Raw genomic sequence first — 21,696 nt, forward strand, 5'->3', positions numbered from 1 at the left:
GACTTTCCTTTCTCCACTTGTAGCCAATAATTGGTACAAAATAGGCCCTTGAAATAAAGGTGGTTTTATTACAAAAAATTTAAAATGTTCTGTAAAAGACAGTTATGGGAATAGTGCATAAGAAGAAACACTCTGAGAATGCAAATAGTCACCAATAGATTTTACATTGTTTTTGGAAGTAATACTTAAAAATCATCTTCTTTATAGTTAAGAAGTATCTTCAGAGCACCATCATTTGAATAGGAGATATTTTGCATATCAGAGTTCATCTTTGGTCTGTAATTAAGAAGAAGAATTTAAGAGCCACTAAGAAATCTTAGAAATGAAGAATACTCATACCAGACAATTATTTTCTCCTAAAGATGAGAGGAAGGAAAGAAAAAAAAAGTTTGTTTTAGGTGATTTAAGGGCTCAGGACTATTTCTGGAGGACCAGAATCACCAGGTGTAAAATCACAGTCAGCTTCATGGGAGAGAGTGATGGAGATCTTAAATATCCAGGGGTCTGTGGCACCATTAACACCCTGTGTTGTGATAGCATGTTTAAAGAAATGGCGTAAACAGAAAACAAGATAGGCCACTCTCATTCATACTTACACTAGTTGGTGGAGGATACCCATCTGGTATCCATACTATCTAAACCACATAAGAGATAAAAAGGAAATGAAATTCCCATCTCATGCCAAGCCAAAAGAAATTTTGTAATCAGTTTCATTATTGGCTCTAGACACAGCACAGAAAGGGATTAGCATAGGGAATCTACCACTGAGGGGTCAGTGACTTAGTGGCAAATCCTTTCTTGGGAAAAGACACACAAAACTGCAAAGAACCAAAATTCCTACTTACAAACTGTCATGGTGTACAGAGTCCCACCAGGCTGATAATAAGCTACCAAAAGTTTAACTAGCATTCAGAATTTCTGCATTTTTCACCAACAATCAGTAATCATGTGAATGGGTTCTTTTACACCACTGGGGCCAGAGGATTGGTCTTGTTACCTTTGTCCGGTGGCACGTGCAAGGAAAGAGGTCATCCTCAGAATGTGGCTCGACCCTCTTCATACCCTCCCGAATTTGTGGCTCGCTCACTTGTAAATTGGCATAGCCCTGTTAAACATCAACACAAAAGCATTCCTTGGTGTGCGATATTCTCTTGATGTTCTGACAAACAAAGCTTGCTTGGAGTCAGAGGGCAGAGCTAGTCACTAGTTAACCACAGAGGTCTGGAGGTCTATACAGAGAGGAGACGGGAAGTGATAAGGTGGAGTGGAGAGAGGATCTAGGCCTTTTTTTGGATGGAGGAATGGAAGAAGTAGGAAGTGACTGTGGTTGCTCCTGTGCTTCTCTGGTCTTTCAGGTTTTTACCTGGTATCTGACTCCTGATTTTTGTCAATAAGATGAATTAGATTGAATTCCTTAAGCAGCTCTTTAAGTATACCCACCAAATGAGACACACTGGAAGTTACAGTAAAGCACACTCCTTCAATGCATAGGTACTTAACTGGTACCTACAGTGTCTACTATATCCATCTTAAATAGAGTTCCTGATTGTGCTGTGAACACAGACTACCAATTCCTAATTAAACGCCTTATTAGACAACTCTCTCTCTCTCTCTCTGTGTGTGTGTGTGTGTGTGTGTATGAGTAATGTATACACAGATGTATGGAAGCCAAAGGAGGACATCAAATGTCTTTCTTAGTCTTTCTCCACATTAATTTAAGAGGCAGGGCCACGGAACCTGGAGCTTACTGATGTACTAGATTGGCCATGAGCCCTGGGGATCCTCTTGTCACTGCTTCTCAATGCTGGGATTAAAATAATTTCTGCCACAAATAGATGTTCGCAGAGGTGCTAGGGGTGTGCAGCAAGCACTTTACCAACTGAGCTACTGCTCAGCCCTAACTTGTTTAGTGTTTTTTTTTTTTGAGACAAATAATCACTACAGTTGGCCTACTGATATGTAGATCACACTGATGCCAACCTTGCAGCAATCCTCTGTCTTCATCGCCTGAGTACTAGGATTATAGGAGTGTGCCACTACATCTAGCATATCCACATTTTTAATTATGTATCTGAGTGTGAGTATGTACATGAATGTGGATGTCAACAGAGGCCAAGGGATCAGATGCCCTAAATGTCCTGAAGCTAGAGGTATAGGCAATTGTGAGTTGTCTCACATGGGTGATGAGAACTGAGCTCAGGATCTCTGAAAGAACAGTAACTGCTGAGCCATCTCTCCAGCTAGAAATCACAAATTTATATGACTAAATATTTCTTTGTAACTATCTTCTGCTTTAAGTGAAAATAATGTTGCACAAGATCCTCCCTAGAGGAACAGAGCCTACTTCTCCCCCGCTACAGCTGCAAGGTCTGTGTTATCGCCTTTCTTGATTATGTTCCTGCTCTGCAACGGGCACTGTGCTAGGCACGGATGCCACACAGTTGCTAAATAAATGACCCAACCCAGTGAATCTTTAGATGTTCGGACTATAGACTCCTAGCCTAGTTCATTTGTTTTACGTAGCTCACTCTCTGTATCCCTTCACCACCTTCTAGGGAAGGTTATAAAGTAGTCCAGTACAAACCAGAGACAGATCACCTTTGCTCTGTAGCAGAATGTAAGATATGGTGTTCCATGTTTGTAACTCTGAGACAAGAATCTTAATTTAGTTATACTATTATTACTAACAAATAACTTGTTTACTTCTGCATTCTTTTTTATGAGAAGCCTTTTAAATCATCAGATATGTTGGGATTACAATTTATAAATTCTTAGTTCATGAAAATAATTTTCAAGAAAAGGTATGAGTTATTTGGGGCCAATATGCTGATTATAGTTTATACTTTGTTTAAATAAGACTTTTTTTTCCCATAGTTTTACTAATAGATTGCCTCTAGTACCCAGTATTGCCAAGCAGTTCCCCATACAAGTACTGAACAGGTCCGACTCTGTTTTACTCTCAGATTAGATGAGTCTGGACTTGCTTGAGGGAGTACAATCATAGACTCCTTGAACTCACAACCTGTCAAGTCATGGGCCTTTTCCTACCCAAATTTGGACTTGCTTTCCATACATACAGTCCCACTTTCCAAGCCCAGGCCCTCAGGCCTACTGTCAAAGCTTTTCACTTGGTGATGTTACATTCTTGGTATTCAACATTTTTCTTTTCCTTATAGTGCCTGGAATTGAACCCAATGCCTCATGCATGATATGTGTTTTATCGTTTAAACTATACTCCAAGCCTCAAATACTTGTTACTTAGTATTTCTGTCTAATTGGTCTTAATACTAATATACTTTTAGATAATTCTACTTGAACTACTGTTTGACTAGACTATAACATGTCTAGTCACAAGCAATATGAGGTGTGTGTGTGTGTGTGTGTGTGTGTGTGTGTGTGTGAGAGAGAGAGAGAGAGAGAGAGAGAGAATACTAACCTGGAAAAGTTTGAAGTAATAACAGAATATGTCATCACCCATAAGATTATTTCTTGCAAATTCTTGTCCTGTTTTTGCTATCTTCTTTGCCTATAGGAATTAAAAAAACAAAACAAAACAAAACAAAAAAAACATCCTTTAATGGAATTTACTCTTTCTCTAGCAGACATATGCAAACAGACCTTCAGACTAGATGAGACAGAATCTTTGGGAATAGCCTTATGTAGCAAAAGCTGCATTTCACAGTGTATGTTTGTTCAGCCCAGAGAGGTTTGCAAGATTTAAAAGTCCAAGTATCCATGTGGGATGTCTTACAGATAAGCCTCCCTTGGAGAGAGGAGCCAGAACCAGAAAAAGTAACCACCACTTATCAAGAACTCAGATGATGAAACCTTGCATGCTCTCCCTTCAGTTTTCAGCAGGCATTTAGCCTTGATTACTAGTATTAATAATCCCTCATTTTATTCTACAGTAATTACTAACATCTACTGCCAGACAGGCACTGCTTATACCCCCAATCAATCTGAGAGAGAAAATACAACCAAGGCCAGAGTTTAGCAGAGTGGTCAGTTAATCTAAAGTGCGGTGATTATGTTCACATTGAGGGGAATTGCATGCCACCATTGGTCGGTCAGCATCCCATGTATAGGGAAAAGCAGTATCTGAACATCCCGGTGTCCAGGCATGTGATGGGAGATGTCATTCTGTAAATATGTTTCTCTTATTGGATAATGAATAAAGCACTGTTGGCCAATAGGAAAGCAAGATAGGTGGGAATAGGAAACGAGGAGGAGAGAGGAAGTAGTAGGGAGGAGAGTCAAGATGGAAGATGGAGAGCAGAACGCCAGCCCCTTTCTCCGGTAAGATAAGACCATGTGGAAGTACTTAGATTAATAGAAATGGGTTAATAATTAAGACAGAGCTAGCCGATAAGAAACTAGTAACTGGCCAACAGCATTATATCAAATACAGAGTCTCTGTGTGTTATTTGGGGCTGGCATGGAGGTGGGACCAGACTGGCTGGCAGGGAAAAACCTACTCATAATAGGCATGTCTCCAACATTCCTGTGATGCAGGGGTGCAAGTAGGAGTAACCCTTCCGGGAGAGTGACCTTACCTCTGCATCATGATCTTTTGCCCACTTAAGCTTTTCCAGCAGATCGCTCAGGTTGCTTTTGACTGGAATGTAGTGTTTCCAAGGCTGCAGCTCATTGTAAAAGTGTTCATAGTAGATGGAGTCCTGCTTTAGAACCACACTGTCGCCTACCAGTAGATAGGGCAAGCGGTATGCTGCCACAGTACCATCAACATTGATTTGATACTTGTGCTGCAAAGCAGGAGAAAATACGAGTCTTCAGTAAATCTCCATTTCTACTCTTTTTTTCTTCCCCCTTCTATGCACTATTTTTCCATCTTCAGACAGACTTTCCCTCTCCATTAACATTTACTAAGAGTTCTTATTGCATACTATGTTGACCTAGAGCTAAAGGTTCATTTGATATGGCCCCAAATTTCTCAAACACAGCTACACATCTAACACTGAAGCACCTAGCAAATTCATAATATGGATGTCCTACTGTCATACCATAAGGAAAGGTAGAGCTGTGGCTTTGTAAATACTATGCTTCTTTGTTGATTTACATGTGTATCTATGGCAGCATATTCTATGCTCTGCCAACAATATTTTTTAAAAAATGACACATATGTCTTAAGGGAATTAGTAAGTTCTGGGGTAAGAACATCCATGAATACACCATTCACAGAACTATGGAAATCAATAGCCTTAGATGTGGGAAATTCCACAGGCAAGAAGAAAACCAAGTGATGAAATGCTATCCTTGGGGCTGGAAGATGGCTCAGGCTGTAAAGTGCTTGTCTTGCAAGCATAAAGACCTTAAGAATGCCCAGAACCTTTGTATAAAAGCTGGGTATGGTGTCATGTGCTTATAATTCCAGTGCTAGGGAGGAGGAGACAGGTGGGTCCTGGAGTTTGCAGGCCAGTCAGTTTAGCTTACTTGAAATGCTCCAGACCAAGCAAGAAACCCTGTATCAAAAAATCAAGGTGTGTGGCTGCTGAGGAATGACACTCAAGGCTCTTTTGGCTTTTACACACACACACATACATGTACCTATGAACACAAGAACACACACACACTCCATGATTTCTGAGAAGGGATGGCTAATCATCTATCTTTTGTTATACTTAAAAAACTGTTTCAATGTACATATGTGAAAAATACCAATATATAAATTAATGGCACCCCTCAGGTCTATCTATTGCTATGGAACCCATCAAATGAATATTCAGCATCCACAGAGCAGAAGAGCTCTTGTTTACTCCCACTTTTTATTTTCTTTTTGATCCAAAGAACTTAAGAAACACATAGGGGGCCCAAGAGTAGGGCGGTACCACTGCTTGAAAAGGAATTGTCAGAAAGAGAATTACTCTCTGCAAACACAAGGTATCTACACCCAAGGTACAGAAAACAATCCCCCATCCCAGAAAGCATGGAACATCTGGATGGGTTTCACATTGTTATCTGTCGTATATCTTCTTGTAATTTGGGGAAGAAGTATTTCTAAGGTGACTTGCACACACTGATTAATAAAAAAAGGAGTTGACCAAACATGTATTTATCTGAAGGTTTAGCTGGGAGCTTTTTCTGGGCTCTAAATTCCATCAATGCTTATTCTGCATCAGTGCTGTGTGGTGAATCCAGAATTAGGTTGGATTTCCATGCCTCAATACTCAATTGTGTTTTGTGACACCTTCCCATCCTCTGTAACTTGTAGACTTTAGTTCCCTTTCCCCAAAGTGTTATTTACACATAAACTGGAAAGCAGAAAGGAATCCTATAGATGATGTCATACCTTGAAGAAATCAAAAAATGAAATGTGTTTCACAATAGGCCCATACAGGCTCTCATCATGTTTAAAGAAGAAGAAATTGGTGAAAGCTGCATCGATGAGCTCTGGGTATTTTCTGCTAAGTTTTACCAGCTCTAGTCTCTCTTTGCGGCTGTCACGGCCTCTCCAGACAGCTGTGGAGTTCTTCCTTTCCCAGGGAGGTCCTGTGTTAGCTTGCACTGACATCATATCCAGACTTACTCTGGAAGACAGGAAGCGGAACATGTCTTCCTCCCAAACAGTCAATTCATGAAATCAGATAGAAAAGGACTCACCAAAGAGAGCAAAACCAAGGCTCGGGGTCAACCCTGACCATCTCTCACCGGCCCATGGTTTCTAGAACAGAGTCAGTCAGGTCGTAGGTAGGCATCACAATATCCCTGGAATCTGTGGAGCCACACCAGGAAAATATCGGCTGGATGTTTGGGTTTGATTTCTTTTTTTCCAAAGGCCAGTCTCCCAAATTGACAAAAAACTCCACATCTGGCATCCTCACCTGGGGGTGGGGATGACAGGAGCTTATTCTCAGTCTTTGCATTGCACACGACCATATACTTTTCAGTTAATAGTGGTAGTTGGAACTAGGAATGGTGCTTCTCTGTAATCTTAGCAGGTGTGAGGGTGAGTCTGGGTCATCATGAGTTGGATGCCAGTGTACTACGTAGTGAATGTAAGGCTAGTCTGGGCTACATAATAAGTTCAGGGCCAGCCTTGGCAAGACACTGCCTCAAAATATGGAGGAAAAAAAGATCTGTGTGTAAATATGAGCACATGATGCACATATATGAAAATGTCACAATGAAACTCATCATTCAGTATGATAATTTAACAATATTAGCCAACCTCTCCAACTTTAGGCAAAGACAATTACTTCAGGTTAAATGGCCAGAAACTGTTCAGAATGTTGTAATGGATAAATACCTTCAGCTTGCTTTCTATGGTGTCCAAGTTGACCAGTTAATTTCTGGCAAAGTTAATTTCTATTGCTCTAATACTGCCAAGAGACTCTAACACATACACACACACACACACACACACACACACACACACACACACACACACACACACACACAGAGCAATGAATGAGCTAGAGGCATTTTCTTCCCATGCGGCATTGCTATAGATTGACTTATTTACCCCCAAAACAAAGACTTAAATCCTGCTCCCCAATGTCTTAGAGTGATCTTGCTGATTTAATTAGTTAAAACAAGGCTATACGAGAATGGGTTGGGGGAGGCTGTTAATCCAATATAATTGGCATCTTTGGGAGAGGAGAAGGATTCTTGAGGGCAGAAAGCCATGTGACCAGAGGCAGATATTAGAGTCACAAAGCTGTGAACAAGAGAAAACCAAGAATAGAGTATCACAAGAAACTGGGAAGAAGCAGAGAAAGGCCTCCAGAATCTCAGAAGTGTCACCCTTCAACACTTTGATTTCAGACTGGTGGCCTCAGGAACCATCCTCTGCTGTTTTAAGCTACTATAGCATCCATTAACAACTAACATATGTACCAGGAAAAACAAAACAAAACAAACTTTAGGATAGCAATATAGAAGGCACCAAAATAGAACACCCCTAATATTGATGTTAATAAAGTTTTGAAAAATTAAATTGTAAAATATAGTTGACATTGTCTATCAAAGTGAAGAGAAGACATACTAACCTTTCTAGTCAATGAAAGTAGTATGGCATCCATGAAAATCCTAAAGCCAACATGCTCACCAAGAGTCTTGATATACACCTAGAAGAGAGTTTGACATTTACTATGTGAGTATCAATGCCATGGCAGATATTGCTGGGGAGAGGCTTTTCAAAAGATGCACATAGTATGATGTTTAACAAAAGTAGCCAGGTGTAATCAAATGGTCAAAACATCAGAGTCCAAAAAACAAGCAAACTTGGTCATATTGTACCTTATTGTCCTTTAAAGTATAGTGGCACAGGCTCTGCCTCTGTCCAAATCGTTTTGGGATTTCTGCTGCAATCTTTTCAGGATCAACTGTAGGGAATTGTGCCAGATCTTTCTGAATCTGAGTGATGGTTTCTGAACAGTTCATTTCCCGTAGCCAGGCTGCACTGTCTTCCAAAGGACAATCACAGTTCTCATGGTAAACTGGTCCTGCTCACAGACAAGCAACACAGTGGTGAGCATTTCACCTAGCAACTGAGTCACAGTAAACAAGCACTCCATGAATTTCTATCAATCTTCTACCCTAGCCTGCCACAGCTCTTCTTCCTATATTTTTCTATTCTGGCCTGCTTTCTGCAGGTGCAAATCAAGCCAATGGGTAGTAATTCATGCTTAATGTGGATATAATTCATTACATAAGGATAATTGCGGGACTGGAGAATGAATTACCAGTTTAAGAGTGCTTGCTGCTCTGGCTGAGGACCTGAGTAAGGGACCTAGGACCCACCACTACTATAACTTCAGGCCTAGGGAATCTGATACCACTCTGGCCTCTGTGATACCTGCACATGTGCGAACATACCCCCATTGTAGACACACATACATATATAAATAAATAAAGGAATAACCAAATATTGGCAAAGAGCGAGGAATCTGCGTGCTAAATGATAAATGTGAAATGAATTACGATTTTGCTGGTTCATTATATAAACAAGTTCTTAGGGTGTCTAACATACTTTTCTCAATGGGCAAACCATTGCCAGCGACAACAGAGTAAACAAAGGACTCCTACCTCTCCATCCCCCGCTGCTTTTTTGAGACAATATAAAGAAGTAAAGGCTATCCTATAAATATGTGGTCTCACTAATATCACAATGAATTAATTATACATTTATAAAAATAGTGCTAATGTAAGAATCTGAACTGGCACTGTGTTTGTTATTCCTTTCTGAAATCCTCAAATTACAACCTGATCTAGTCAATAGGTAATGATGAAATTTATATACATTTAGTGCTTTGCAGGTTGGACTGTACCATGGAGTCCCAGTAAAATGTAAGAGAGGAATTTAGACAATTAAAAAAAATTCTCAATTTTCTTGTGGTCCTGTCTCCTTTCCCTTAAAGGGAAAATGAAAAAGTTCTCTTCTGACCCCAGGAGGGAAACCAGCAGAGACTTTCTCCATAATAGTGGTATGGCGATGACAACCAAACCAGGAGGTTTCAAGCCACCTGGCTGGACTCAAACTCCTCAGAGCAGTGGGATTTAAGGCATGTGTCAACCAACACACCTGGCAATTTTAGTGATGACTATCAGTTACTTAATTAGTTCATTCATTCAAGAGTTATCTATGTCTACATATCTAACTTGATTACTCATTTTTTATTTATTTATTTTCCATTGTTTTTATTTTATGTGTACAGGTGTTTTGCTTGCATGTACGTCCTGCAGTGCCTTTGGAGGCCACAAGAGGGTATCAGGCCCCTGGGCCTGTAGTTGTTACAGTCATGAGGTGCCATTATGTGTGCTGGGAACCAAACTCAGGTCCTTTAGAAAAACAGCCAGTGTGATTAACCATGGAGCCATCTCTTCAGCCCTGATGATTCTTTTTTATAGCTGAGATCTGCACCCACATGCACATAAAATAAAAAGTCTGAAGTAGTACAGCACAGAAGCAAGAATGGTTACAACGGTATGATTTTGTGAGACGTTGTTTCAATTTCCTATGTTCATATACACATATCAATTCTTATTGATGGAATGACATGCATTTTTGTATTCAAATCCTATCATAACATTTTGTTTCAAAATACCTTGTAAGACATAAGGAGACTTGGACACATGTTGACCGTGGTGTTTAACCTCGATCTTCAGACTTCTGTAGCTTGCATACATTCTGTATCTCACTATGAAGGACCCATCTTTCCGATCTAAAACCTGGACACCAACTCTAGTGAACTGCTCCTCAGGTGCTGAGATTTTAACCTGGAACACATTTTCACCTGGAGAAGATGTGAACCTGTGATGGGAAGAGAGATGAGATGAGATGGTTATTTTAAGAGCAAATGCACACTGTTTATTCTCTTTAATCTGTAAAGATTGAGTATTCTGTATATCCTAAGATATACAGCTGTATGTCCTAAGATATATACGGCTTCTTTCTTAGGTTTTTAGTACCAGAACCAATATGATGGATCAAAGATAAAAATACCATAAAATACTTCCAGGGAATACATTAATACTACCAATTTATTTAGCAAACAAATAAAGATAACAAATAAATATTCCTATCAGTCTGTTCAGCAAATCTGGCAATTTGTCTTTCATTAAATGGTTACTTCAAGGATGATCTTATTTTGAAGACTTGCTCTTCATGACTCATAAACTCAATATTCTTGGGGCTGGAGAGATAACTCAGTGGTTAAGAGCACTTAGTGTCATATAAAAGACTTAGTTCAGGTCCCATAGTCCCCAAGGATCACAACTACAGGCAGGCAGTTCCAGCTCAAAGAGATCTATGCCCTCTCTGGCTTCCTCCAGCACCTGAATTCATGTGTGGGATATATCCTACTCACATTCACATAATTAAAATACTACTACTAATAAAAATTCTAACAAATATTACTTGTACTTCAATTATGTTTAGTTGTGGGAAGATCAAAACAGTTGGCCTATCATAGTAGCAACACAAGGACTAAATATTCCTTTATTTGGGATGTGTTTAGTTTTTAGTATTTAGTTTCCCTAGTTGTACTATTTTTCTTAAAAAAAGCTTGTGGGAGGGAAAGCACTTAAAAATAAGGGAGAGATGTTTAGCCTCAATTCCAATCTAATCAGTTAAGAAAAAAGCTGTCAGTTAGCAATATTTTATATCATATTGAATACATATTTTGGAATTATTTCCAAAAGTTATACAGAAAAATTGATTTGAAAAGGGGAAGCCTGTTATAACCAGATATAGACACTACTCAAATGTAATGTAAGCTGTCTGGAGAAAAGACACATTGAGGCAGATAAAAATGAAGGACAAAAACAAAACAGACAATAACAACAAAACCCCAGTAATTTTAAACCGCGATATCAAATAGTTGAGAAGTCATTTCTCTACTTACTGTTCTCCTGAGGTATCCACTGCCCGAATGTAGAAATAGCGGGCTGGAAGGACCACGTCTGCTTTTAGCCCAGGCCCCCATATTTCGCTCTTCTCTGGGCTCAGCCTCCTCTCTTCGGCGGTCTGGGCAAGTGCTGACACAGTCCCCAGAAAAAGGCAGGAAAGCAGCGAAATGCTGAACATTTACAAGACCGACTTTCAGAAGATCCACAGATAAATGCAAACGTGCTAAGTGGACGAAGCTAGCTTGGGTAGGTAGGGGCAAGGTGGCTAGTCCTAGCAGCAGCCAAAAAAGAAGGTCCCTAAAGTGTCGCTTGATGTGCGGTGTCGAAGCGCGGGTCTCCACTGTGCCTGAGGATGTCACAACCGGATCGCTTGCATGTTCAGGAGAAGGACACTGCTCGGTCTGCTGAACCAGGTAAGAACTGCAGGGCAGGATCCTCTTTCTCTGGACAATGACAAACTTGTGTTAGTTCTGCCACTAGAGCATCATTTTGGGGACGAATCCGTCGCAGGTTCCAGCCAAGGTGGGTTGCAAAGGATTGGCCTGCGCAGCGGCCCGGTTAGTAAGCTCTTCTGCTAGTGGATGAGTAGGTCAAAGTGGACACGCGTCCCGGGCCCTCGGCTCCCTGGGATGTGTAGTCCACCACAGGACTAGCGGAAGTCCTGCCGGCTGGAAGGGGGGCGGTCCCCCCACTTTTTCCCCTCCTTTCAAAATTTTGGATCACGGCTTTTGGGGAATCCTTAAGCACTACAGTTGCACAACAGGGGACTGGCATGTCTGGAGTAATAACTAAGATTTCCCAACAAAAATTTTGTCCTCGTTATCCACCGCACCTGCAAATGGCAGGTATATATTAAACAATGAAAGGAAGGCAAGTATTGTCAGTGATATCCAACCACCTGGCTCCAAGGTCCTGGCGCTGTCCCTGTGCGCTGGAATGGGACGAAAGGCTCCGGGCCTAGGGTAGGAGGCGCGAGGATGCAGATCTGCTGTTGCCTTCCAGCACCGGAGTTCTGCGACCCAGCGAGAATGGAGGTACTCCCCGGTGGTGGGCCGGGCCCAGGGACTGGTCATCCGTGCGCTCCGCCTCTCCGCAGCGCCGCCATTGCCTCCTTGTCTGTCTTCTCTGGAAGGGTCTGGGTCGAGCTGGGTCTCAAAGGAGGGACAGGTTCAAGGGATAGAAATCACCGAAACAGAGCTCGGCTTTGGGGTGCATCGGTGGGTACCAGGTTACCCTCTCCAGGAGCGCGTTTCCACGCTACGCTAAAGCGTCTCGGGCACCCGGCCTGCAGTGGCCATCCTCTCTCCATGCACACCCGCATCTGGGCCAGGAAGGTCTAGAGAAGTAGCAGGCTCGATCCCTCACTCCACCAGTCAAGGGGCGTGGAAAACTCAGATGCCTGGTGGCTCGGTGAGCTAAAGCCCGCTTGGTTGTGAGCCCTGGCGTGGAGATTTTTTTTTTTCCCTCACCATTATCATTATTGATGATATCAGCTCATCTGTCGCGGCCTCCTCTCCCATTTCCCGGGTTGCCACTGCCCACTTGATTCCCGCTCCTAAAGTCCCCCACAGGTTGGAAGACACCCCACGGGCTTGCGCGCGCTCCCCCTCCTGGTGAACCTTGTCTTCCGGCTGGGAGTGAGGGAGCAGGCCCGGAGGAGCTTCGGAGGCTTTAACTAGCCTCGGCCAGTGGCGACTCCGGGCTCTGGGTTGGCCACCTTGGGCGGGGAGTGGGAACCCGGCACAGCCTCGCTGCTGCAGTTGTACTCCCGAGCCCCGGCGCTCCTGGGTCTGCTCCGCCAGCATCGCTGTCACCTTCAGGTGGCCTCGGGGCCTCGCAGAGGGGCGGTGGGAAGTCTCCTGGCTTCCCAGGGCCTGGGCTGGGAACTGCGCGCTGCAGGAATCTGGTACCCTCAGGTAGGCCGCCTGGAGCGGATCTGGTCTGATTGATGGTCAAGGCTAGGGGACAGGAAATTGGGCGCAGGACGCTGATGGAGAAGGGGGGACCAGGCTGATGTCTCAGCGTTTCTCAACAATCCTCAGTACAACACTTCTGTTCTTCCTCTCCGTTGTTTTCTATACAGAACATTAACTAGGTTATTTGCGACATGTGGAAAGCTTTATTGAGATTTTATAAGATGTCTACTTCTCTGCTGAACGTGGTACTTAGCCATGTAGATACGAAGAGCACATAACTTTAAAAGAACATAACTCAGGCGATGAATATTGACTTTGCAATCGGTATGTTTTTGTTTGTTTGTTTTGTTTTGACAGAGCTGTTTATTCCAATGACTTTCACAAGTCATTTCTTTACTGCTGTTCTGAAAGCTTGGGGATTCATACTGCTTAGGAGATACTGTGTATAAACTGCGGAATTGAACTATATCCCTGCAATCATCTTCATTTGGTAATAACCAAGTCTTAATATGTTAATAAAAATGAAGGGAAACAATTACAATAATGCCTGGTGCATTGTAGGCACCCAAAAATTATTCGTTGGACCTATCTTCTACAAAGGCTAGGCCCTGGAATACAATTTGCTGGACATCCAGACTTTCAGGAGGCAGCCATTTGTGTACACACACACACACACACACACACACACACACACACACACCCACCCACCCACCCACCCACCCACCCACCCACCCACCCACCCAGTAAAATCATATTCTGGGAAGAAAGGTCCCCCAGTACGAAAAGGAAACCTAGCCTAGTTAGAATACCGAAGGAAGTTTCTCCAGAAAGTGACATTTGAGTATGCCTTTAAAAGATGTGGTGACAGTAAGGGAGTGGGGGCTAGAAGACAGCATTCAGAAAATGAGGAAGTACTGTGGAAGGACAGAAGATGGTGTGTGGGGTAAGGTGGCTCTAATCAAGAGAGAGATTTCAGACCATTTAAGGAGTTAGCCTTTTGCTCCAAGAGCTGAGGGCTCTAGGCTGGGAAGCTCTATGACTTTACTACCTGCTGTCTGTGTAGGGATCAGAGTAGGAAGGACAGCTGGAAGGGTGGGTGCGAGTAGTTATAAACATGGAGATGGGAGGAGATACAAATCCCACACAGCTGCAGGCTAAGTGGTGGGCAATCATTCCTCAGTTTTCTCCAAGACTACAAATGCATCTTACAAGAATAATCTGTGTATGGTTTTGTTTCCAGTAATTGTGCTTTCTTCATTTTAAGAAAGCAGGCTCCAAGTGAAGTCCTGCTTTCAGAAACCCCTCTGAATTTAACTGCAGAGGGGCAAAGATGTGGATTAGTCATGGTGTGGAGAGAAGAAAATCACTAACATGGGTCATTTTCTATGAAATATCTTCTGATACCTCTTTTTTTCTGCAATATATTTTACTTGTGCCACTAAATCTATAAATACATATATTTTCAGAGATGTTCAAATGAGGAAATATTGATAACTTTCATTTTCAGGGACAATCTATGTAAAATATATTTTCAGTTAGAGGACAGTTAGTTTTGTAGGATAAAATGGGACCAAAGAGATTGTTCTTGTTCAGTGACCGTTGCTTTTAAAAACAGATGGTCACATGTTTTATTAATCAAGTGCTGTACTCTTAATCACCATCTTCTAGCAAGTTCAGTCATATTTTTTATTCTTAAGTGAAGCTTTTTATCTATTTATCTATTTTATCTATTTATCTATTGAGCTAGGGTTTTGCCCAGTGTGGACTGCTGGCTAGCAAAGAACTAGTTATGCAGTTTAGTCCCAACTCCATCTCAAAGCAGCCCTTATGTTTCTGTCTCTTGAGTCCTGGGATTACAGAAATGGGCTACCACATTCAATTTTGCCTATACTTTTTTTCCTTTCTTATGTTCCAAATGAGCATAAAATCATCAAACTGTAGCACATATTACTGGTCCCATAGTCAAAATCTTAGTGGAAGGACATGACGGCAAGGTGGGATTAAGTGTCAGGTTATGATCTTCAAAGGGCAGTGCCTGGGGTGAGTGTGATGCACTGACTCAATAACCTTTGTCCACTGTCCCAGCTGATCATCTGTTATTCTTTCTCACCCAATCACAGATACGTTCATGCCCCTCCACCACACAGATCCTAAAGAAAGACATGACGATCACAGATAGGAAGTTGGAAATCAAGAATTGTAGAAATGCAACCCTCAGAGAAGACCAGTGTGATTTGCAAACCTCATTTATTATGCTTCCTTTTGTATCACATCAAAGAATGAGGAAAAAGGAGAAAGCTCATACTCTATCTGTAGACACACTAAGACATCTTAGTAAAGTATTCTAGGGGCTAGAGAGATGGATGACTCAGAGGCTGTTCTTGCAGAGGTCCTGAGTTCAATTCCCAGCAATCACATAGTGGCTCATAGCCGTCTATAATGAGGCCTGGTGCCCTCTTCTGACATGAGGCATTCATGCAGGCAGAATACTGTCTACATGATAAATAAATCTTTAAAAAAAGTAAAAGCACTGCAGGTGCTGCCTTACTCGATAATATCCTCTGTCCTGTGAGCCACTGATAATTGCAGGTGAGGAAAAAGCCTAGTTGAAGTTGTGATGCGAGGGCACGTCTTATAGGAAGGGAAGCTCACTTGGCACAGATGGCATCTCCTTCCTAGGAGTGTATTTTCTTAAATTCCATTAGTGGTGCACTCAGCCTTTATTCCTTTCATTTAGGAGATGCTGGAGGGACCCTGTTCATCATCACATCTGTTTCTTAGAGACTCAGCCAGGCTTATATCACCCCATACTTGTGTGATTGCTATTAAGCAAATCATAATCTGGGGTTATTTTTATTTCTGGGGTTTAAAGTAAGAAAATGAGAAGATATATCATTAGTAAAAGGCCAAAATGATCCCCACAGGTGGGCTTAATCTCTCATGGTCACTGGAGCTTGGAAAGGCCTGTCTTTCTCCTCCTGGCATCTGCCTTTGATTTCCTGTGATGTTATGTCTCACTAGGGACTTGTTCCTTTGTAAGATTGTAGCTTCTTTGAATGCCCTCAGTGGCTATTAGAACTTTACTGTTTTCTTACTCAGAGGAATTCATTTAGACTTGAAGCTGTTTTGCCTGAAAAGATCAGAAGTTAGTGACAGTGACTTTAAATTGTAAACTTTGTTTGTTGAAGATGATCATTATCATCATGTATGTTTATCCCTATATACTTTTTTGTCTTCTTGTCAGTGTACTACTTTAGGCAGTATTATTTAGACTTTATTCACACACCATAAAATTTACTCATTACAATGTACTGAAACTTTAGTGGAATTTTAGAATATTCCCCAAGTTGGACCTCTACTATTCCGGTGTTAACTATGGACTATTTTCATTATTTCAAAGGAAAGGCTCATCATGCTGAGCCCAAGGCCACTGCTAAGGTGTACTCTGCTTTGTAGATGTGCCTCTCCTGGTGCTTTTGTGTAAAATTGAACTCTTAAGAGATCATTCCTTTGTGACTGGCTTTTTCATTAGCATATTCAAAAGTCCATTCATCTAGCATCAGGATCAGTAGTTCTTATTGCAAAGTACTCTTTCACTGGATGGATGTGCCACCTTTATCTCTATTAGTCAGTTACGAGATTTTGTTTTTTTTTTTTTTTTTCCACTTTTTGCCATTTTGAGTAATGCTGCTATTTAGGGGCATGGCATGGTTTAATGTTTAATGTTCTCTATATGTACCTACAAGGGAAATTTCCAGACTACATAGTAAGTGTCGAAATGTATGCAAAACTGTTCGGTAAGCCCACCAGACCATTTATATCTTTAATAGCAGCATATGAAGGATCTGATTTTCCACACACTTCCGAACATCCACTGTTGCCTGTGTCTTTTTGTATAGCCATTTTGGTGGGTATAAGTTGGTAAACCATTGTGGCTTTGACTTGTGTTTCCATAGCAACTAATGATAATGAGCTACTTTTCGTGAACTCATTGTTCATCTCTGTAATGTCTTTACAGATGTGACTTTTCCCCCTTTCAACTGAATTATTTGTATTTTATTCTCATATTTTGTTTTAAGCTCATTGTTGTGTGTATAGGTGCGCAGTACTCATGTGGAGGTCAGAGGTCAACCTTGGGTATGTTCCACATTATTCAATCTTATTTTTTAAAACAGGGTTCCTCACTGTACCAGAAAGTCACTGACTTGCCTAGACTGTTAGCCAGCAAGCCCTGGGGATGCTCCTGCTTCTTCTTATCCAGAGCTGGCATTATGGTACACCCAGATTTTTTATTTATTTATTTATTTGTTTGTTTATTTATTTATTTTTAAATGTGGGTGCTGCAGATCCAATTCAGGCCTTCATATTGGCATGGCAAGCACTTCACCAACTAAGCTGTATTATCCATCTCTTAAGCTAAGTGCTAATATAAGACAGGGTTAGTCATCATAACTCAGAATGTATGGGCATAAAATCAATATGCATTGAGTATAGGTGTATGAAACATACTCAATATAAAGATTATTGACATTCATCTTTCTCCCCTGTCTTTTCTTAGGATCCCATTTGTCAACTTTCAAACTTTTATAGAATGCTGTAAAAATCTGCCAAAGTTGTTGTCTAAAAGAGAGAGAGGTGTGGCTTCTTCCTAGGAACAGGGACGCCTGCAGTTGCTTTCGATGCCTAACGTTGCAGAAGCTGGAAGATCCACTGATTCTGGACATGGTGAGCACAAATCTGAGAACAAGTCCCCAGAAGAGGATCTACACAGTGCTGTACAATCTTTTTGCACAAGTACCTCAGGAGCATCTGTGGTCCCCAGAGGAGATGGTCACTATCCTTCGAGTTGTCCAGTGACTCATACCCGGGAAAAGATTTATGCCATCTGCTCAGATTATGCCTTCCTCAACCAGGCAACCTCAGTCTACAAAACTCCCAGCCCAGCCCGCTCTTCTTGCCTCCCTGACAATACCTCGCTTTCTGCTGAAAGTACTTCAAGATACATTGGTATCCCAACTAGTGCATCAGAAATAATCTATAATGAAGAAAATAGCTTGGAAAACTTATCCACCAGCCTGGGCAAACTACCTCTCGCATGGGAAATTGATAAATCTGAATTTGATGGGGTTACCACAAATTTGAAACACAAATCAGGTAAGAAGGAGCTGTGAAGTTCACAAGTGAAAACAACCAGAAAACAATGCAAGTTTTGCTACATTTCCAGTAGAATATTTTTTGTTGCTGCACAAGGAGCATCACTGCCATCGTTGTTTGTCATTGTAGTTTTTTTTATTTCTTTATTTTAAATAACCTTGGGCATAGTTAGTCCCTGAATATATTGCTCATGGAAACTTCCCATATTATGTGTGTATTTTGGGAGCTTTGAAAATAAAAAAAGAATAAAATGTAAGTATTAAGCATAAGTACACAGTAGCTTAGAAAAGGCTAATGACACGGCTAGATTAATACTGTTATTTTGTAGTTTTGCTGGGACATGGTCATATTTCCTAATGTAGGCAATATTAAGACATTTTGTTTTGAAAAACTTTGAATGCAAAAAGAATATCTGCTTTGATCAAAGTCTTGATTTTTTTTTTTTTTGTAGCTACCGTGTTTTAAAGTCCATTTTACTTCTCACATGTATGCATATGTTTCTAAGGACCTGTTTATATTTCTTTCCATTTACTACTTGTTCCAAATGTTAAAGAAGATCCTGTTTGACATCTCCTTCCCTCCTTTTTAGTGGTTGCTCTAAAACTTCCAGATGGCAAGAAAGTTCATTCTTCAATCAGACCTGGAATTGATTCATTTTTGTGAAGCCAAACTTAAGAAATACTTGTCTTAAATTGGTTGATAATATGAACAGGGTCATAAAGCATTTAAATTGCTTTTAAATTTTAGATAACAAGTGGGCTGGAGAGACAGCTCAGTGGTTAAGAGCACTGGCTGCTCTTCCTAAGTTCCCGAGTTCAATTCCCAGCAACCACATGGTGGCTCACAACCATCTACAGTGAGATCTGGTGTCCTCTTCTGGTGTGCAGGCATACATGCAGGCAGAACACTGTATACATAATAAATAAATCTTTAAAAAATGTTTTAGATAACAGTGAACCTATAAATATAGAATTCTTTGTCATGGCAAAATTTTAACAGGACTACATAAGGATTAAATATATAATCAAACATTCTGTATCTAAGATTTAGTGTATATTTATGTATTTTGTATACTATTATGTAGTTATATATTAAGATAGAGGTAGAAATAAGAATGGTTATAGATATGGAAATACATATTCATTACAATTACTAAAATATGGACGTGAATTCTAAATCACTGGGAATAAAAACAAATACCTTTTAGTATCTGCTTTAAAAAGTGACAACAGCAAGATTTGAGTACCCAAGAAAGTCCGCTATCTACACTGAATAGGCTGGGTACTTGGAATGTAGGAGGATGGTGTCACTTAGGGTGCGGTTTTCACCCTTGAGTTAATGGTAATGCAGGGAGTACATGAAGTATGTGCTGCTGTGCTGTGCTTGTTGTATAGATGAAGAAATTGACAGGATAAATCTCTTGCCCAAAGTTGTACAACCAGATAGAGCTAGGATTTTTATTTTGCTTCTAGTCACTCTGATTTTTTTTTTTTTTTTTTTTAAGTAAAACCACTGTGTCTGTTTGTGCATTTCAAAGTCAGTTGTTTCAGAGATTGTTGTGTGACTCTGTAATCCTCGGGGGACTGACATGCTTTGTTAGTGCCAGTATTTATGTGCAGTATGTCTTTTTTTTTTTTTTTTTTTAATGTTTTGCAGAGCCCCAGTAGCCTAATGGATAAGGCATTGGCCTCCTAAAAAATATTTTGCTTTAGGGCTTATAGTACTATTCAGGTCCCTTAAAACAAGCTGGGGAGTACTTTCTCCTGTTTTCTGTGAGTTTGTAGTGGGATGTAAACATTTCTAGCTATAATTATGGAATTTCCTTATTGATAATTTTGTTGTCCCATTTGGGAACCTGAAGGTATACTTTTCCTTTAGTATCTGTAGGGTCTTTAGTGATGACTCATTCTTCACTCCTGATCCCCTTTGCCCAACCCGATGCTCTAGGTGACCCAATAACATTTACAGTTGCTGATCAGTGGCTTGGGGGAATAAGTATTAGTTACCTTGCTGTGCATGAAACTGACCAAAATAAAGTGTTACTTCTTTTCAGTCCTTTCCTTAAAATGTGTCACCCTTCCAGAAGTCTCCAGAGTTCCAGCATATCACCTGCCATTGCAGTTGTTGCCTAGGTAGAAGACAGCTTCTTGGTGCTCTCTACTCTCCATTGTTGTGATTTGAAGCCCTGTTACTAGGAAAACGCACATGTGCAATCTTTATGCTTTCTTCAAGAATTGACCCCTTTTAACCAGGCCTGGTGGCACTTGCCAGGAATTCCCACACTCTGGAGGTTGAAGCATAAGGATGGTGAGATTGACGATAGCCAGGGATACACACATAGTGAGGTCCAGGCTAACCCAGGACACATGGCAAGACCTTGCATCAGTGAAAAAAAAATGTCTTTTTACTAAGACAGCGTGTGTTTCATTAACTGTCTTTATGAAAACCACTTGATATTGACATAGTTGTTCCAGCTTTCTTTTGATTGTTGTTTGTGTGGCACCTCCTTTCCCATTCTTTACTTTTAGATGTAGAAGTTACATTGCTTTACAGCCTTTGTTTCTTACTTCCAGAGCCATGGTGTCATCATTTATTACTAGAACATTTTATCTATACCTAGCACAGTTATAATACATACTTCAAATTCTGCAGATTTTAAAATATGGGTTAGGTCAGAATTGGCCTTATCTTTTCCTTATCATTTCTTAGCTTTCTCATACACTTTATCATTTTGGATTGTGTCCTGGATGTCCTGTTGTATCAACTCTGGTATATAAGCAAGCAAGCAAGCAAGCAAGCAAGCAAGCAGCAAGCAAGCAAGCAATCAATCAATCTCACTCTCCTCTCTTCTTCCCTCCCTGTCCCTGTCTTTGTCTCTGTCTCTTTTTTCTCTGTCTCTCTTTCTGTATCTCTGTTTCTGATTGACCTGAATCTGCAATCTTTGTCTTTTAAAGACAAATCTGTTCTTGGATTGGGCTATTAGTCCTGGCTGTCTTTCTTGGGGTCTGCTCTGTGCATGTGTGGTCCAGGTATTAGAACAAGGTTTAGGCCACATTTACACACAGAATTTGGGCCTCTCTTTGGTAACTTTACTGTTTTCAGGTTCCTTCTTACCTCATTTGATGGTTGTTGCTCAGGATTCTGTCTTGTGTTTCTGTAAGGAAAAACAATGGTGTTTCTTCCTTCCTTTGTTTGCTACCTCTCCCCCTTCTCTATATTCTGGAGACAGCAGTCTGGCTCTGTACTCCAGTCTGGCCTG

At 40.9% G+C, this 21,696-nt stretch overlaps 2 protein-coding genes across 2 annotated transcripts in view; one reads left to right on the forward strand and one right to left on the reverse strand.

The window, feature by feature from the left end:
* Positions 1-48: 48 nt before the first annotated feature.
* Poglut2 (protein O-glucosyltransferase 2) lies at positions 49-12,035 on the reverse strand. The gene is made up of 10 exons (XM_051190103.1): positions 11,364-12,035; positions 10,065-10,270; positions 8,257-8,462; positions 8,007-8,084; positions 6,667-6,839; positions 6,308-6,545; positions 4,554-4,763; positions 3,437-3,526; positions 998-1,105; positions 49-276 (listed from the first exon to the last, which is right to left on the reverse strand). The coding sequence occupies exons 1-10, from the start codon at positions 11,543-11,545 to the stop codon at positions 259-261; spliced, it is 1,509 nt and encodes a 502-aa protein (XP_051046060.1). The 5' UTR covers positions 11,546-12,035; the 3' UTR covers positions 49-258.
* Positions 12,036-13,139: 1,104 nt separating this feature from the next.
* The window catches only part of LOC127226187 (DNA excision repair protein ERCC-5), a 63,235-nt gene continuing 54,678 nt past the window's right edge, over positions 13,140-21,696 (forward strand). The window contains exons 1-2 of the mRNA XM_051190110.1: positions 13,140-13,283; positions 17,842-18,437. Of these exons, the coding sequence (XP_051046067.1) occupies positions 17,963-18,437 (475 nt within the window). The 5' untranslated portion in view covers positions 13,140-13,283; positions 17,842-17,962. The remainder of the gene's footprint in view (positions 13,284-17,841; positions 18,438-21,696) is intronic.

Source organism: Phodopus roborovskii, unplaced genomic scaffold (genome assembly GCF_943737965.1).
Source record: "Phodopus roborovskii unplaced genomic scaffold, PHOROB, whole genome shotgun sequence".
Taxonomy (NCBI): Eukaryota; Metazoa; Chordata; class Mammalia; order Rodentia; family Cricetidae; genus Phodopus; species Phodopus roborovskii.

What these genes read in the sequence shown, in the direction of transcription:
- Poglut2 (XM_051190103.1), bottom strand. Translation starts at nt 11,545, where the DNA reads ATGTTCAGCATTTCGCTGCTTTCCTGCCTTTTTCTGGGGACTGTGTCA. An exon ending in CAAAAGATCATGATGCAGAG is followed by an intron (nt 3,527 to 4,553) that starts GTAAGGTCACTC and finishes TAATTCCTATAG; the next exon opens with GCAAAGAAGATAGCAAAAAC. An exon ending in ATTACTTCAAACTTTTCCAG is followed by an intron (nt 1,106 to 3,436) that starts GTTAGTATTCTC and finishes GATGTTTAACAG; the next exon opens with GGCTATGCCAATTTACAAGT.